This window comes from Cucurbita maxima, unplaced genomic scaffold (genome assembly GCF_002738345.1).
Source record: "Cucurbita maxima cultivar Rimu unplaced genomic scaffold, Cmax_1.0 Cma_Scf00001, whole genome shotgun sequence".
NCBI classification, from domain to species: Eukaryota; Viridiplantae; Streptophyta; class Magnoliopsida; order Cucurbitales; family Cucurbitaceae; genus Cucurbita; species Cucurbita maxima.
The window spans coordinates 7,339,536-7,356,590 of NW_019272017.1; the positions used below are offsets into that span (position 1 = coordinate 7,339,536).

The 17,055-nt window shown below is 34.0% G+C and overlaps 3 protein-coding genes and 1 pseudogene across 3 annotated transcripts; 2 read left to right on the forward strand and 2 right to left on the reverse strand.

Annotated features, from left to right (window-relative positions):
- Window positions 1–399: 399 nt before the first annotated feature.
- On the forward strand, window positions 400–4,098 carry LOC111487474 (annotated as a pseudogene).
- Window positions 4,099–4,470: 372 nt separating this feature from the next.
- On the forward strand, window positions 4,471–5,514 carry LOC111483291 (transcription repressor OFP13-like). The gene has a single exon (XM_023129501.1). It carries the CDS (start codon window positions 4,653–4,655, stop codon window positions 5,367–5,369), a length of 717 nt encoding a protein of 238 aa, XP_022985269.1. The 5' UTR covers window positions 4,471–4,652; the 3' UTR covers window positions 5,370–5,514.
- An 840-nt stretch (window positions 5,515–6,354) lies between these two features.
- Window positions 6,355–8,652, reverse strand: LOC111484382. Its single transcript, XM_023130980.1, has 7 exons — window positions 8,529–8,652; window positions 8,286–8,425; window positions 8,086–8,169; window positions 7,859–7,898; window positions 7,056–7,124; window positions 6,854–6,963; window positions 6,355–6,665 (listed from the first exon to the last, which is right to left on the reverse strand). Exons 2-7 carry the CDS (start codon window positions 8,402–8,404, stop codon window positions 6,539–6,541), a joined length of 549 nt encoding a protein of 182 aa, XP_022986748.1. The 5' UTR covers window positions 8,405–8,425; window positions 8,529–8,652; the 3' UTR covers window positions 6,355–6,538.
- Window positions 8,653–9,865: 1,213 nt separating this feature from the next.
- On the reverse strand, window positions 9,866–16,524 carry LOC111470403 (exocyst complex component EXO70A1-like). Its single transcript, XM_023116294.1, has 12 exons — window positions 16,176–16,524; window positions 15,704–15,799; window positions 14,056–14,261; window positions 12,905–13,159; window positions 12,402–12,540; window positions 12,117–12,329; window positions 11,722–11,927; window positions 11,350–11,550; window positions 11,172–11,271; window positions 10,690–10,799; window positions 10,446–10,592; window positions 9,866–10,246 (listed from the first exon to the last, which is right to left on the reverse strand). Exons 1-12 carry the CDS (start codon window positions 16,338–16,340, stop codon window positions 10,129–10,131), a joined length of 1,956 nt encoding a protein of 651 aa, XP_022972062.1. The 5' UTR covers window positions 16,341–16,524; the 3' UTR covers window positions 9,866–10,128.
- Between the last annotated feature and the right edge of the window lie 531 nt (window positions 16,525–17,055).

A 17,055-nucleotide genomic window follows, 5' to 3' on the forward strand; every position in this document is an offset into this window, starting at 1 on the left:
AATTCTACAAATCAGACTAAACCCACAAATATCTTTACTATAACATTTTATATTCCTATAAATTTGATGGTTTAAAATATTTATTAGATCACTGTACACATTTTCATGCTGGCAGAGGAATTAACAAAACTGATGCTTTTTTTTTTAGTAACTAGCATTATCCATTTAAAACGTTATAATTAATATATTATGAATTAATTTAGGGTAATAAATGAAATTAAATATACTTTCTCAATTTTTAATATGACTATAATTTGCAGCCATCGTGAAGAAATTAATATATACACATATATATAATACAGACGCGTGAAAAGACATTGCAGCCCGGCATCCCGCGTTATTATATGCGTGACATAACTCCTTTTATGTAGAAACATTGATTCAAAACGATTTTATAAAATGATACAGTAAGCTTGTACCTTTATAAAAGGGTCTTAAAATAATATAAAAATATATATTGAAAATAAATTAAAATAAAATAAATAAAATGTTAAAAGATTATGAATTTATAAGTGAGAATAAAATTATTATTGTATTATATAAAATAAAATAAAATAAAAAAACTAAATATGTATTTTAAACCATTAAGGAAAGTGCTATAAGATTTTTAAGAGAAACCATTCGCAGGTAATAATAATAATAATAATATCCCATTTTCGGAGTAATTCACAAATATTAAATAATTAATTATATATATATATATATATATATATATATATATATATTTTTTTTTTTTTTTTTTTTTTTTTTTTTTTTTTTTTTTTTTTTTTTTTTTTTTTTTTTTTTTTTTTTTTTTTTTTTTTTTTTTTTTTTTTTTTTTCAGTANTTTTGCTCCACGGTTTTAATCCATATCTACAAGAGTGGCTAAGCTGACTGAAGCCGAAGCTAAGAAAGCTTCAGGTATATTTCAAGGGCTCCCTTTATTATGAGTTTTTATTTATTTTATTTATTTATTTTTGTGTATTTAAATTCTGGTTTCAGAAATGGAAGGGGTAATTTCGGTATTTCCAAATAGAAAAAAACAACTCCACCCTACAAAGTCTTGGGACTTCATGGGTTTCTCCGAACAAGTCAAGAGAGTTCCGGCAGTGGAAAGTAACATCATTGTCGGAATATTCGACAGCGGAATTTGGCCGGAATCTCCTAGTTTTGACGACACGGGATACGGTCCGCCGCCAGCCAAGTGGATGGGCCGCTGTGAAGTCTCCGCCAATTTCTCTTGCAACAAGTAAGCTATATATATTAAATTTATTTATTAACTTAGGGTCTAAATGGGATATCTTATGTTTTTTTTTTTTTAAAGTAAAATTATTGGAGCTAGATCATATCGTAGTAATGGTAAATATTTAGAGAACGATATCAAAGGTCCAATAGACTCGGATGGCCATGGGACGCACACAGCATCGACAGTGGCTGGAGGGTTAGTTCGGCAAGCGAGTATGCTGGGTCTCGGCCTTGGCACAGCAAGGGGTGGAGTCCCATCCGCACGCATTGCTGCTTACAAAGTATGTTGGTCTGATGGCTGTACTGACGCTGATATTCTTGCCACATTTGACGATGCCATTGCTAATGGTGTTGATATCATTTCAGGCTCTCTTGGGAGTCGAGTGTGAGAGATTACTTCAATGACTCTATAGCCATTGGATCTTTCCATGCAATGAAGAAGGGAATCTTCATGACATTGGCCGTTGGAAATAACGGGCCGGAATTCACAACCATTGTAAACTTCTCGCCGTGGTCGTTGTCTGTGGCCGTCAGCACCACTGATCGAAAATTCGAAACTAAAGTTAAGCTCGGAGATGGAAGAGAATTGAACGTAAGAAAATTAATTAATTTTTTCACTCGTACAATAATTATGAAATTAAATGAAAAATATTTTTATTTGGTTTATGAAGGGAGTCAGCATCAATACATTTGACTTAAATGGAACACAAATTCCATTGGTTTACACGGGAGATATCTCTAAAGCTCCATTCGACTGATCGGTGTCGAGGTAAATTATGAATTTATTTTAGAGAGAAATTAAATAAATAATTTAGGGTAGAGATGAAATGACTAATTTGACCTTGGGAAAACAGAATGTGCTTCGAGAACACAGTGGACAAGGAGAGGGTAAAAGGTAAAATTGTAGTATGTGATTCGTTAGCCGTTCCCGGCGGAGTTGTGGCCGTAGAAGGCGCCGCCGGAATTATAATGCAAGACGAATCTCCACAAGACGATACCAATTCTTATCCATTGCCTGCTTCTCATCTTGGCCCAAAACCCGGCGCTCTCATTCTCTCTTACATCAACTCAACCAAAAGGTAAATCAATATTTAACCTTAATTCAGTTGTGTTTTACCCTAATTTACCTCGTAAGGTTAAATTCAACCAGTAATTTTAAAATACATATTTTTTTCTTAGTCCGTACATGTATTTATTTTATTTTTTATAATTAACTTTTTTTTTTTTTGTTACTTATTTTCGAATAATTTTAAACTAATTAAAATATATATTAAAATTAAGTTGTAAATCTTAATTTTAAAATCAATTCAAAAAATTTATAGTCATTTGAATGGAAAATTTTGTAATTATAATAATTGGATTATGTCCAAAAAAAAAAAAAAAAACCCAACTCACGAACACCTTAAGTCTCCTATCTGGGTTGTAATCGTTCTTGCAGTGTAGTTCAATGGATCCAACCACAGTTTGTCACAAAATAAAATTTACATCTTTTTAGAAATTATTTCATATTTTTTTTTTTATAACAACTTAAACTCACTTTCGGGGTTCCCGTTAAAGATTTAAAACGCGTCTGTTAGAAGAAGTTTTCACACTCTTATAAAGAATGCTCCGTTCTACTCTCTAACCAATATGGAATCTCACAATTTTCTTGCTAGGATAGAGCTCCAAAAAAAAATGGGCACAACTGAGCTATCGAGTATTAGATTACTAAAGAATCAAGTCGTTAATTACATACATGATGGTTTACAGGGTTCCAACAGCAAGTATATTGAAGAGCACAGAGAGAAAATATTTAAATAAATAAAATATTTTTTTCCGACATAATTATATATATATATATATATATATATTATTTTTTATTATGTATTCTCACAACTATAAGAAAAATTAATGGTTAATTTTTGAAAATATATATAGACATGGTAAATTTTAATTAAATATTTGAAAATAAATAAATAGATATTTTAAAATTTTAACATCTTAGCTTTATTAAAAAATTTAAATAAATAAACTGTAAATCAAAATATAAGTTCTAAAAGTTCATAATTCACATAGGATTAAGATTAAGTCGCATATGATTATCGTGTGAAATATTAATTTTTTTAATTAACGGATTTACCCGGATATATTAGATATTTCTAATAATTAGAATTTTACAAATGGAAACATTTAAGTTATTATTTAATATATTAATGCAGCATTTCCAATGAGCCATAAACGTAACCCAGACGGCGAGTTAGCATACGGCGCGGGCCACATAAACCCACTGGGCGCAGTCCATCCAGGCTTAATCTACAACGCTTTAGAGACCGACTACGTGAAGTTTCTATGCGGTCAAGGCTACTCCACGGAGTCGCTCCGGCGACTCTCCGACGACAATACTTCTTGTTCAGCCAACAATTCCGGCACAGTTTTGGAACTCAACTACCCATCCTTTGCGCTTTCCACAAACGCCTCAAACCCCATCAGCCAAGTTTTCAGAAGAAGGGTCACAAATGTCGGGTCGATCTCTGCGACGTCGTATAAAGCCGCCATAGTTAACCCATGGAGAATTCTTAAAATTACGGTGAAGCCCTCTGTTCTTTGGTTCAAGAGGTTGGGAGAGGAGCTAAGCTTTGAGGTTAGAATTGGAGGAAAAATTAGGAAAGGTATTGAATCGGCGGCTTTGGTGTGGGATGATGGTAAGCATAAAGTGAGGAGTCCTATAACCGTGTTTAATGCTAATCTTCACTCTTAGGCTTAATTAAGGTTCTCAATTATTAATTATAAGATTATTTCATTGCTTAATAATTGTTAAATTTGTTGGGCGAAAAGACGTATTTGACCCTTGTGTGTGTTGTGAATTCTTCTATTGAAGGTGCACATTTAAGGAAACCTTGAAATTCTCTCTCTCTCTCTCTCTCAAATTTGTGTGAGAGAGAGAATTTGACATGTAAATGAGAAGCAAATTGAATTTTTGACTTTTTTTTTTTTTTGACATGTATAAATTATATTCAGATTAACTCCGTTTAAAGAGTGGGTATATAGATGAATTGAAACTAGATTTAAATTAGAGCGATATTAAGATATTTTATTCTCAAAATTACTCTTATTCAAATGTAATCTCGATTCATTTATATATTCTTTTACTCAAATGTAAAAAATATAATACTAAAAAAATGTTGCAAATATAAATTTAATATAAATAATAAATATTTTTATCAATTAATGAGAAAAATCTAAAAAATACAATATCTAGGACTCGAGGACAGTTAAATTCAGTTAGGATGGAAAGGGGAGAGAGAATTAAATTGAGCATTAAATTGTCGAAACCTACAAATTAAATGCACACATGAAATCCCTCAACAGTTCCCATCTTCTTCCTTCTCCTTTAAAATCCCAAATTTTCTCTGCAAAATCCGCCATTGAAATCCCACCTTCAACCTCCAATGGCCAACAGCAGCAAGAAGAAGAACCTCATGAAGTTCCCTTCCATTTTCAAATCCAGAGCAGGACAGCCATGGCAAACCACCGCCACCGCTCTCCATTCTTCACTCTTCACCAACTCCTCCGAATCGCTCTCTTCAACTAACTCCACCGCGACGGAGATGGAGCTGACCGACGGCGAAGAATCACTCGAGACAGTGATCCGCGGCGCCAGATCGGAGAGGCTCTTCTTCGAACCGGACGACACGAGCTCGATCCTCGAGAAATCGAAGCCGATTGAGCCGATTGAACCCGAAGCGTTGTTGTTAGGGTTTAAAGAGAGCTTGATTGTGTCGATGGAGTCGGAGAATCCGTACGAGGATTTCCGGAAATCGATGGGGGAAATGGTGGAGAGCCATGGGGTTAAAGATTGGGATGGATTGGAGGAGCTCTTGGGATGGTATTTGAAGGCCAATTGGAAGAACACCCATCGCTTCATTTTTGGGGCTTTTGTGGATTTACTCATCGATGTTCTTCATGCTTCATCTTGTTCATCATTGAGTTCTAATTCAGATTCTAACTACTACACATGCACCGAATCTTCTTCTTCTTCTTCTTCTTCTTCTTCTTCTTCTTCTTCTTCTTCTTCTTGTGCATCGACTCTGAGTTCGCTGGATCGATCGTCCATCCCAAAGAAGCTTGATGAAGAAGATGATGATCATATCACAGAAACCGTGTAGAATTTCAGATTTCTTCCTCAGTTTTCTTCTTTTGGGGATTGTATGTATATATATTGTATTCTATACATAGTATTGTAGTTAATTAAGCCAAATTGGATTGTAAATGAAACTTGAAATGTCAACCAATTATGTATAATATTAGGTGCCAAATAGTGACCTATCTAGATTATTAAATTATATGATGCTATATTTTAATGTGCCATCCTTATATTTTTTTTTAATCTAAGTTTGTGGATGCTCGTATATGTATCATTCTTATATTTTAAAATATTTACGATAATAGTTCTAGTTTATAGGTTTAATGTTGGGATGGATCAATAATTTGACCTGAAGAAAGATTTAAGCTTATACTAAGCTAATATACATACCTATTTAACACATCAAAAGTTCTTTTTTTAAAAAACAAAATAAAATAAAGAAGCTATATACACAAGTTCAAGCCGAGTTTGTGTAGATTTAGTTTGACACCTAAATGTTGAAAGTGCTTCTAGAAACTCAACATTTTCTTTCTCTGAGAGCATGGTTTCTTACATTGAATGGGTGCATCAATTGATTTTATGAGTGCTCTTTAGACTGTAACTGCCCAAGGCCAATTGGTAGATATTGACTTCTATTCAAGGTTTTAAAACAAGTTTGCTAGGGAGAGGTTTCGTTACCCACTCCAACCGATGTGGGATCTCACAATCCACCTCCTTGAACGGCAAGCGTTCTCGTTGGCACACCATCGGGTGTCTAGCTCTGATGTCATCTGTGATGGCTCAAACCCATCACTAGTAGATATTGTCCACTTTAGCCCGTTACATATCGCCGTCAACCTCACAATTTTAAAATACCTATTGTTATGAGAGGTTTGCACACCCTTATAAGGAATGCTTTGTTCCTTTCTCCAACCGGCGTAGGATCTCACATCCTACCTTTAATGTTTTTAAAAATTCACACAACATTGAAAGTTTAAAATTTCATTAGACATAAAAACGTACCAGACAACGATCAACTACTTACATCATAGTCACAACAAAATTTAGAAAATACAAACTTGTAGTAGTAGTAGTAGTAATAATAATGTACTAACCTTTGTTCTCATTTCCATCGAGGCGATACACTGTAAATCTACATACTGAAAGAGAGAAGCTATACTGATTCAGTGTAATGGATGGGTTTGGTACAGTTCAATCCTTGCCAAATCTCATCATTGCATGAGTTGCTAACATCGCACATCTACGAGTCATTTCCAAAACTCGACCAACCATTGGTAACTTCACTGTTTCTCTATTCAAAAGTGGTTTCTTATTCCACCTGATGAACAGTTCCATATTCAATCATCAGATAGTAACAGAAGAAGATCGTTTGCATAATTTTAAAGCGAGTTGCTCAAATTTTCAAGGGTTACAGCACAATTGCAAACAAGAGAATGATCAAAAAGCAGATGCTCTTCAAGGGAACAAGTTAATTCAAAGAAATGAAAGGGTGATCGCCTAACATACCAGTCCTCATGACGAATTACTTTTCCTTCAAGAACATACAACTTGATGAGTGATTCCAAATCTATGTTTCTTCCCAGAAACTTGTAGTGTTGCTTATTATCGACTGTAATCTGTGTTCAAAGTTTTTAAGTTCTTGTCAAACTATAAAGATTAATAAATTGATATGAGAGGAACACAAAAGTGCTTGCACTAGATCGTGCACCTCGTGTTTTCCAGGGGAAATAAGTTTCTCTTTGACACTGTATTCCACAATTCTTGATTCACTAAAGACCTGAGGACAAAAAAGAATCATTACAACTGCAACAAAAAGGATCAAGATCCAGCAACACAAAAGGATACACTACTTAGAGAAATTTTCATTTCTCATTTTCTACTCACAAAAGATTCAGAACCTTTTGACAAGATCCACTGATATATTCATCGTGGGTCAAGGTTTATATATGGAAGTATCAGTCATTAATCAAAGGTTCATATAGGAAAGTGTCGACAATATTTCTTTGAATCAACATGAGTCGGACATGAAGACACATCCAAATTAGAATATAAACTTTGATTACTTATTTTATTCAAAAGTTTAGACATCACAAGAACCAGGAACAGACATGATACTATGATAGGAGTGGGACTATGAACTCATTCATATAATGAAAGTTGAAATTCAAGGCTTTCCTTATAGTGAGAATTTGGTGTCCAACATATGAGCATGTGTTTCTTTTGGTTCAGACTACAGTGTCTCTAATGTATCACTTTGATGCATTGAATAATGAACAGAAGTATTAAGATATGTTATCCGCATCTATTAATTTCCTAGTAACCGAGGCAAAATTTTGGATGAAAGGTTCATCTTATCTGATTTGATCATCGTATTCATATCAGCAATTCAACGCAGAGAAATATTCTCTCCTCCAGAACCGAAACAAAGTTGAGTGAACTTTCAATCGTAAACGTATATGTTATATGTCAAAATTAAATGAACCAATTGCGAAAAGTGGAAGTGATAAGAACCTTGGACAGAGAATAAAATGCCGATTTGATTTCCTTCACTCTGCAGAACCGATAAACAGAGAAACTTTTCAATAAACAATTATGAGTTACTACAAATGACACCTACTTGTAAGAAGAAAAAAAGACAAGCAACTCGTCGCCACTAATGATCTTTCAATTGCTTTTTCAAATATATGAATCATAAATCAACAAGTTTATCTTCTAAAATCCAATCCGACAGTGAGTACCCGTGAGCTCTCGTCAGTGGATCCTCGAATGAAGCATCGGCAGCGTAGATTTCGAAATCCCTAGGCGTTGCAGAAGATCCATAACTAGAAGGTAATTCCATTGTTCAAAGACGTTAACAACGAAACCAAACTACCGTTTCGAAGCAAAAACACACACAAAAAAGGTTAAAAAAACGAGAGAGAATCAAGAAGGAACTAACAGATTGAGAATATGAGGCATGATATCATCGGCAAACCGCTTCGTCGCTTTCGAATCGCATGCCTCCTTGCTGCTCGCTTCAATGATTGGATCCTCTGTGATTTCACCATCTCCCGGCATTTTTAGGAACAGCAACGAATCCTATTATAGAAGGATTTTCCAGATTCTTCCAGATAAAGTAAATAGAAGAGAACGATAAAATAAATATGCCATTGAGATGTGGAAGAAAGAACTTGATGATTACCGGAGCGAGTGTGGTTCTTCGAGAATGCTCCAATTTTCTCCGCAGCGAAGCAGAACCAGAATCCTGAAGAAGCTCCACGACTTCATTTTGAGTTGGTCTTCAATGGCGCGCAACGTGGCCACTCTTTTGGCCTTTCAAATTTGAACTCATACTTTTCAACTCTTTTATATAGAAAATAACCCATATATATATATATATGTATATGAATATACTTTTCTTTTTTTATCTAAAAGAAATTTATTCCCATATAATTCCTCATTTCCTATATATTAACTCAAAAAAAAAAATATAATAATAATAAACATATTTGTAATTTATCTTAATTCTTGACTTTATAAATTTTTTAATAATACATTTTTAAAAAAATACCCCTACTTTTAGTTTTAGATAGATAAGTTTCAAGTTAAAAGTATTTTAAAAATATCCTTATTTAGAAAGTTTAATTGTTTAAAAATACAAAATTTTAAAATTAGCATTAACACGCTTCATTTTTATAAAAATAATAATAAATTTTTTTTTTACCATTAATATAAGAACGAAAACTATCTATGATATCTCATAAATTATTTTTAAACTATTTAATGTTAGTTTTGAAATTTCATGAATATTTTTAAAACTGATATTAGGGTGAGAATATTTTTTAATTTTTTTTTTAAAAAGTTGTTGTTTTTTTTTTTTTTTTTTTTTTTAAGTTTTAAAAAACTCAAATATTAACCATTTCAAGGGTAGTTTTGAACTTTTAAAATCTAAGTGCAAAATTCAAGTAGATTCTTTTTTTAATTTAGCAAAAAATATATAAATAAATATCTATATATATACACACACAAAATAACCCCATGAAGGGGAAAAGGGACATTTTCGTTTACTTAATAGAGTTTATAATGCCTTAATGTAGGTTGAATGACAATAAATAATGAATTATAACTCTTATGTTAAATTATTCACACCCAAATCAATAAATCAAACAACTATTAATATTTATTAAATTTGATTCCATATTATAAGTGGTATTATTTTTAAGAAAAATTAAACTAATGATTCAAACTCCAACTAGAATTTATAACTTATAACTCATCTCATTCGTCCAAGATAACACATGAATTTTTTTTCGAGAACACTTCAATTATTAAGAGAGCTTAACCGTAGCCCACCAAAGCAATAGAAATCACCACACCACACGACATTGAATCTATTTTCTTCATAGAAATGCAACCCATGAAATAGTTTTTCGAGTTTAATGAGGGAATAGAGTAATTTGGACATCCGACTCTTTAATTCAAAAACTTTTATACTTCAAAGTTGAGTTATATTTAAATTGATTTGGGAATTTCAAATTAGTACACACGGCTATCTAAGCTTGATATAAATACATGAATGGCATCTTCACAGAAGAAAATGAAAAGAAAACTATAACTTCAGTGTGTTCCTATATATACATTGTAGAAAACTAATATTAAGCAAAAACTATCCAACCCATGAATAAGGGGAAAAAGGCAAAGAATCAAAACAGGGAAGGAACAAACTTTGCAAACCCAAGGATGCTAAAACTCACCATGCCAATCTTGATGCTACAGAAGAGACCGTCCGGGAAACTGCATACCTACCGCTTAGGTTCGCTCAAGTTCTTCCCCTCGAAAAACTCTCCGAGCATCCTTTCGAGATCTTCTGGCTGGTACCTGACATATTTTTGGGGATTCTTTCCAACATCAACTAGTGGCCTGTTACAACAAAAGCAGATGTTAAGCAAACGTGACGAAATATTGTTACGAGCAGTTCTATGTGCAAGCTCGCCTGCATATTACAAAATCGACAGAATGGCAGAGGACAATAACATGCTACAAGATTAAAACTACAACTAATTTCAAACATGCCATAAATATTTCAATAACATCTATGGGAGAGATGAGGGATACACACCCAAAACGTTTTAGGAAGGATCGGTATGCAGGAAGTAAGACTTCAGCAACCGAAAGTCGTAGGGACTCCCGCAGCTCAGTATCGGGAACTGCCCATTGAGATTGTCTTTGATGCAGTTCCTCAAACTGCATATTGAACGTCTTAAACCTGGTCGAATAATAATACTCCAATTACAATAAAAGTATTATAAAAGCCGAGTGAATTGATGACAGATTTAGTCACACAAAGCTATCAAGACAGTAACCTGTCTTTAATAAGCGCCCTAGAAACTCCGCTACTATTTCCTCCATCTATACCAGGTACGCTGCCACCGCCGGATGAAGTTAACCCTTGAACAGAGAGGCATTGCAAAATCTGCAAGTTACCGTTACCTCATCTTCAGTATGTAATAAGACAACAGGGTATAAGTAAACTGTCACGGCCCAAGCGCACTGGGCCGACCACTAGCAGATATTGTTCTTTTTGGGCTTTATCTCAAGGTTTTTAAAATGCATCTACGAAGGAGAGCTTTTCACACTCTTATAAAGAATGTTTCGTTCTCTTCCCAATCAAGGTAGGATCTCACATAAACTAAGCTTTAAAGAAAATTCGCAAACTTTGGACCGCAAAGACGATTGGTTTTAGTGGGTTTAGTTGCTTTGCTTCTTTAAGAAGTCTTTAGCTTGCAACGTTTTAATTATAGACAAAAAGTATGTGTTTTTAGTCATTACATAAATATTTGATCACCTTTGACCAAGCATTCCTTTTATACTGATTTGCATGTTGCTGTACGACCCTCCTATGTCTCTGAACCCAATCGTCCCCGAGCAAATCCTTGGCTTCGGATCTAAAAAGACAATCATTAAATATAAGTAACAAGTTTGCACAAGTAAACAAGTTCTGAAAATGGCACAATAAAGCATACCTGCGAACAGATCTAACTATATAGTGAATATTGTTCATGAGGAATAGGTGAGTCAAAGCAGGATCTCTGTAATGCTTAGATTTTCCGTCCAAATTAGATTGAAGAGCCTGCATAATTTGCATTGTGACAGTGGCCAGTTCTGAACTCGTTTGACCACTCTCCTCAAATTCTTGGAAAAGCTGCTTCAAGGTTGCTTGATAGCTGAAAATTTTTCAAGCGGAAATTTGTGGATCAACAAAAGCACAAGAAGAAATTGACTGCTCATCATTATGAATAAGATTAGACTCTCAAATCATGCATAAATAATCAAGCAATATGCATCACAATGTGAATTCCTAAATATACCCAGAAATTGGCATAAGATTTACTTACTCAAATAGAAATTTGACATAATTAATCACATAGCTTGTTAAAGGATGAACAGTTCCATCTAACACTGCAGTTTTTGTGGCATCTTTTTCAACAGCTTCCTCAAAATCACTAAATGTATCCTTAGCTGTCTGTGCAAGCCGTTTGGTCAATCCCGATGCAGATTCCTTGATCTCACTGCACGCTTTACCCTTGAAAATTGTCTCAATCTGAATGAGTTTAAAATGTCAATCAATAACTGGATACAAATATACAGTCAGTCATTGGAAAGATAAAATCTTAAAGACAAATATATAGTAAGCTAGTTGTTTGTGACCGTGCGCCGGTCTGGGCTAGTCATTGAAATTATAATATAGCAAAGAAAAAATTAGAAGGAAATAGCAAGGTAACAGCCATACCTCGGAGTGAAGCTCTCGCATTATTTCATACATATCCAAAAGTACAAACAACTTTTCTGGTGACCTCTTGCTTTTTGCAATCGCCTCCCCGAAACTAAATAGCACAGACACACTACTACCTGTAACCTCAGCAAATGATTGATCTTTAAGCGATTCAAGGCCTTCAAATATTTGATCACAAACTTTTCGTTCTCCAGCAAACAACAGTTTAACCTGTGATTAAGCATAATATTTATTTGGAAGCTACAAGAAAAACTCATTAAACATTAAATATTATGTGCTTACTGCAATACGCATAAAATGAATCCAGTTCCCAATTTTTGCCTCTAAAACCTCCCATGCCATCTTCTGGACATCTTCTTTGCTAAGTTTTTCAACTCCCAATTTCCGTAAGCTTTCTTCCATAACGACTGAACGGGTATCCCTGGGCAAAAGAAGATATAGAGATAAGTTTCTCTCTTGCATGAATTTTTTTCTTAGAGATGGCTGATAAAGTCATTTAGGGAAGATGTTTGGGTTGGGAATTTCTTTTCCGAGATTATGTTCCCAGATCTTAGTACTCTCATCGTCTCTTGAACCATACTATTTTTTCTTCAAGAAGAAATGTAAATGATGTAGAAATAGATAAGTTTCTTCAATTCTAATTGGGGTTTTTGTAAGCTCCGTCAGATATGGTTTGGCCTTCAGCACACCAATATAAGAATGAAGATGCAAAGGAACACACACACAAAAAAGAGTTAAGCCACATTTACAGTTACAAATAGTATTAGAAAAATGGAGCTTCATACCTGTAGACTTTTAAAATTTGTTGTTGATGACCGGCTTGAACCATTTGCAGTGATAATTCGTGCAACAGTGGCAGAACACGTGGTGGTATGAGAGTGGGAGGTGTGTAGACAGCATTCTCTAAGTTATTATCATGATGTGCAGAATGATGATTTGAGGAGGGATTCTTTCCACCTGAATCATGACCAGGAGATTCTGAAGATGGTTGCAACGATTTTGGCAGGCAATCGAAAAGACGTTCAGGCTCCACAGGTTTGCTGAATTGCCCCCAACAATATTAAGTACTTACACGCGAAAACATAAGCTCCAGCAATATGTGCTACCCATATAGAGAATAGCAATAGAAAATATAGAAAAAAAATTTAAGGGGAAAGTTAAACTTTTAGAACCCTTCATACCAAGTTCTCTATTCTCATTTCTGAATGCATACAAACTTCTGCTAAAGAATTTAAAATAATTTTGTAATTCATCAATTGCCTAAGATAACCCTCTAAATCCTCATGTGTCCCTTCCATGTATATTTCCTTCTTTTTTTTCACTTGTCCCATCCATGTATATTTCCTTCTTTTTTTTTCACTTGAAGATACATACTTTTTTCTAATTGTTTGCAACCAATGAAAACTAAAGATAGAAATCGATGGAATATCCTCCCCCTTAGGCATAGGGACTTCTCGTCCCCAAGGCCTTTCAAATATTTCTTTTGACATTTTGACATTTTGACATTTTTGACTATGTGAGTAACAGCCCAAGCCCAAACCCACTGTTAACAGATATTGTACTCTTTGGGCTTTCCCTTTCGGGCTTTCCCTCAAGGTTTTTAAAATGCGTCTGTTGGGGAGAGGTTTCCACACGCTTGTAAAAAATGTTTCGTTCTCCTCCCCAACTGATATGGGATCTCACAATGTGAACAAAAAGGTTTTAAAAAAATGATAGAAATCAATGTGTAAGATTTTGTTGTTTTTTTTTTTAATAATGAAAAGGCTAACAATCACACAGAAAAATGAAAGAGATTTGCAGTGGTTTTACAACTAACTTTTTGTTTGAACAGGAGAAATGCTTTGTATTTCCAAAAAAATAAAAATCATGAGTCAATATAAAGGATTCTTATCATGTATGCAGAATTCTACCAAAAAAAAATTAGAAAAATAGAAACCTGTACGAAGATAATAGCTGTCTGAACTCATCTTCCAGCTTTGAGATGGCCTTTGCAAGCAGATTATTTGCCTGGTTAAGCACTACCTCGTTGCCCTTAAAACCTTTATGGCCGCTAAAGAATTTGATATTGTTTCTTAATAGACCAATTGCCCCGAGATAACTTTCCAAATCCTCATGTGGCCCTCTAAGTATTTTCGTCTCTGCCTGCACACCAGAACAATAGTTAATAAGCAAGATGCAATACAGGTCATACCAAGACACATTCAGAGGTATGTCCAGATCTTCAACATTAAGACCTAAGTAAGAATTCTCTTGGACTATTACAATTTTTAACCAGAAATTGTTACTTACTAATTGAAAGAAATTCTAATGCATAAAAAAATGGTAAAGATTAATAACACCACTATTAATTGTTTCTCATACTCTTGCTTCTCAAATTCTGTTGCTAATAGTTCGTAAGTATAACATGCCTAAACAACAGAAAAATTCTAAACTACCATGCATGACCACCTGTGCACGCATCACTTGATTCACTCAGCTTAATCAAATTGTATATAAGGTGTCAAAAAAAGGCTAAATGAAGAGAAATTTCAATATAAAGGTTCAAAAACTTTCTTATTTTTTTTTCTGAGCAAGAAGACGTTTTTGAACCTGCCCAGGATTCAAGAACTATAAGGAGACAGGATTGTGGTTACATCCCAGGGGAACACAAAGGTAATTGGTAGGGAGAGCACCAATCTACACAGCTATCCCCTACCTGAGTATAACTTTTTTTTTACCATCAGCAGATTAAAGATAAATCCTCAACAAATCCCATAGACATTCACGACAAACTAACTTGATGAGGACGTCAAAAACCACAAGGAATCAAGATAAAAAATCAACTTGCTTAAACCCTAGTGGCAAAAATCTCATCCAGACTTACTATTAACCGAAACAACTGACCGAAGACGCACACACTATCTCCTCTTAATCCCTAACCCCATCCTCTGGAAACTTCATCAAGAAAGCCCCAATGGACGTATAATTCTCAAAACCAAAATGCACCCCTCATTGGTAGTTAGATCCTCATTCATAAAAAACTTTTTATAATCAATTTACATTTCAAATAATATTAACTTTTTATAATCATTTCAAATAATATAGTTTCGAATGGAAAAATAATTCATCATTAACAACATAACTCTTTTGCTTGTTTCTTGGGTATGATTCAAGGGTAACCCATGCATCTTGATTAAATTCTCTTATAAGATTTATTGAGTACAATAAGCGCCAAAATACACACACACACAAGCACACAATTTCTTGCCATCATATTATTTAGGGAGAAACTGAATTGAAAGATATAAAAGAGTTATAGGTTTGATGAATAGCAAATTCAGCAGCTTCGAACTTTTCTCATATCACATTGGACATTAGCTTTCTAGGTTTGATATTCAGTTATACTTGGCATCATTTCCCTCATCAACCCAACCAACCATAATTAGTACATTTGGTATCAGCTTCATATGGTTGTTGGTTACGGATTGAAGCTTTTTTTTTTTCTATAACAAAAATGGGTTAAAGATTTCTAAGCTCGTACAAAACTAAATGGATGCAAAAATAAGCTAGTGAACTGACAAACCCGAAGTATCAAAAAGACCAACCTGACGAGAGAGATCAAATTGTGCTAAAATAACCTCCGCAGACTTCAAAGTCTTGTCAATGTTCTCGTGAGCTTTACGAATAGAATTGGTTCTGATCTGCAAAATCCCCAAAATAATTAAAAACCTAAACAGTAAGAATCAATGACAGAACCAAAACACCACGAAAAATACGGGAAATAGACAAACCAATGATCGGGCAGACAGATTAAACTAAAACAACAACAACAGCAACAAAAAGCATAAATAGAAAAACCCGGATCTGAAGTTCGATTCTCAAGAGAATAAAGAAGAGAAACCAGAATGGCAAACAAAAACGAACGATTCTCGCATAGTAAAAAGAGAGTCAACCGATTCAATTGGTCGGAATCAACCAAGAGCCTCGTACAATTTCTCGACAAGGAAACATTTCGTCATCCTCCCCCAACCTTTTTCAAGAAAACAAAACAGAAAGCGAACCGTGTAGAAAGCAGACCTGAGTAGGGCGCATGGCGGTTTCGAGAGCAGAAAGACGGTGATCAAAGGAGCCGAGAATGGAGACGACGTTATCAGTAATAGTTTGGCTCTTCTGCAGTGATTCTCTCATCTTCGCCGCTCTTTCTCTCAGAAAATCATCACCCAAAGTTGCAGGCACCCCCATCGTCGGCTTCTCTCCGTCTTCCTCAGCTCCCCTGAGTTCTCCGAGATCACTGTAGCAGAGAGAGAGAGAGAGAGAGAGAGAGAGAATCAAATTTGATGGCCTTGAAAATGGAAGAAAATGAAGTTTGACATTAAGATGGTGAGCTTTAACAGGTTGTATTGTATCTGTGCAACCGAACCATCAGGCATTTCTTCTTACAGACAAAGTCTTCTAGACTTGCCTTGACCCTTTTCCATTGCTTTCCCTCGTTTATTATTGTTATTATTTATTTTTCCATTTTCTTTTTAATTTTGTGCCATGTCCTATAATTTCTATTACCAATTTTAATTTTATTTCAAAATATATATTACATCAGCAAACTTCCATAAATTTCGATTTATTTGGCAATTTTTTATTATCTTTTAATTACTAAATTTTAATACATTACACTTATTTTTTAAATTGTTTTCTAATAAATTTGAGGATAGTAAAAAAAAAATATATTTGAATAAATTCATCATTTAAATATTTTTCTGAGCTTGTTAACTCCAAACTTTCAATTTGATTGCAATTTTAGTTTTAAAAATTTCAATTTTACCTTTTTAATAAGTTATTTTTTAAATTATTATTAAATAAATTGTCTTATTCCTTCCATAAATTATAATACATATGGATGATATGCAATCAATAAAATTAAAAAGATATCCATATTAGAGCTTTTTCTTTATTTATAAAT

Bases quoted from the DNA above. Each gene is read 5' to 3' on its own strand.
- LOC111484382 (XM_023130980.1), bottom strand. From the start codon at position 8,404: ATGCCGGGAGATGGTGAAATCACAGAGGATCCAATCATTGAAGCGAGC. The intron at 8,170-8,285 runs GTTAGTTCCTTC...ATTACCTTCTAG, and splicing joins ATGCCTCATATTCTCAATCT to TTATGGATCTTCTGCAACGC. The intron at 6,964-7,055 runs GTGCACGATCTA...CTTTGAACACAG, and splicing joins TTTCCCCTGGAAAACACGAG to ATTACAGTCGATAATAAGCA.
- LOC111483291 (XM_023129501.1), top strand. From the start codon at position 4,653: ATGGCCAACAGCAGCAAGAAGAAGAACCTCATGAAGTTCCCTTCCATT.
- LOC111470403 (XM_023116294.1), bottom strand. From the start codon at position 16,340: ATGGGGGTGCCTGCAACTTTGGGTGATGATTTTCTGAGAGAAAGAGCG. The intron at 15,800-16,175 runs GTCTGCTTTCTA...GGGATTTTGCAG, and splicing joins CCGCCATGCGCCCTACTCAG to ATCAGAACCAATTCTATTCG. The intron at 11,272-11,349 runs GTATGCTTTATT...TTGTCTTTTTAG, and splicing joins ATAGTTAGATCTGTTCGCAG to ATCCGAAGCCAAGGATTTGC.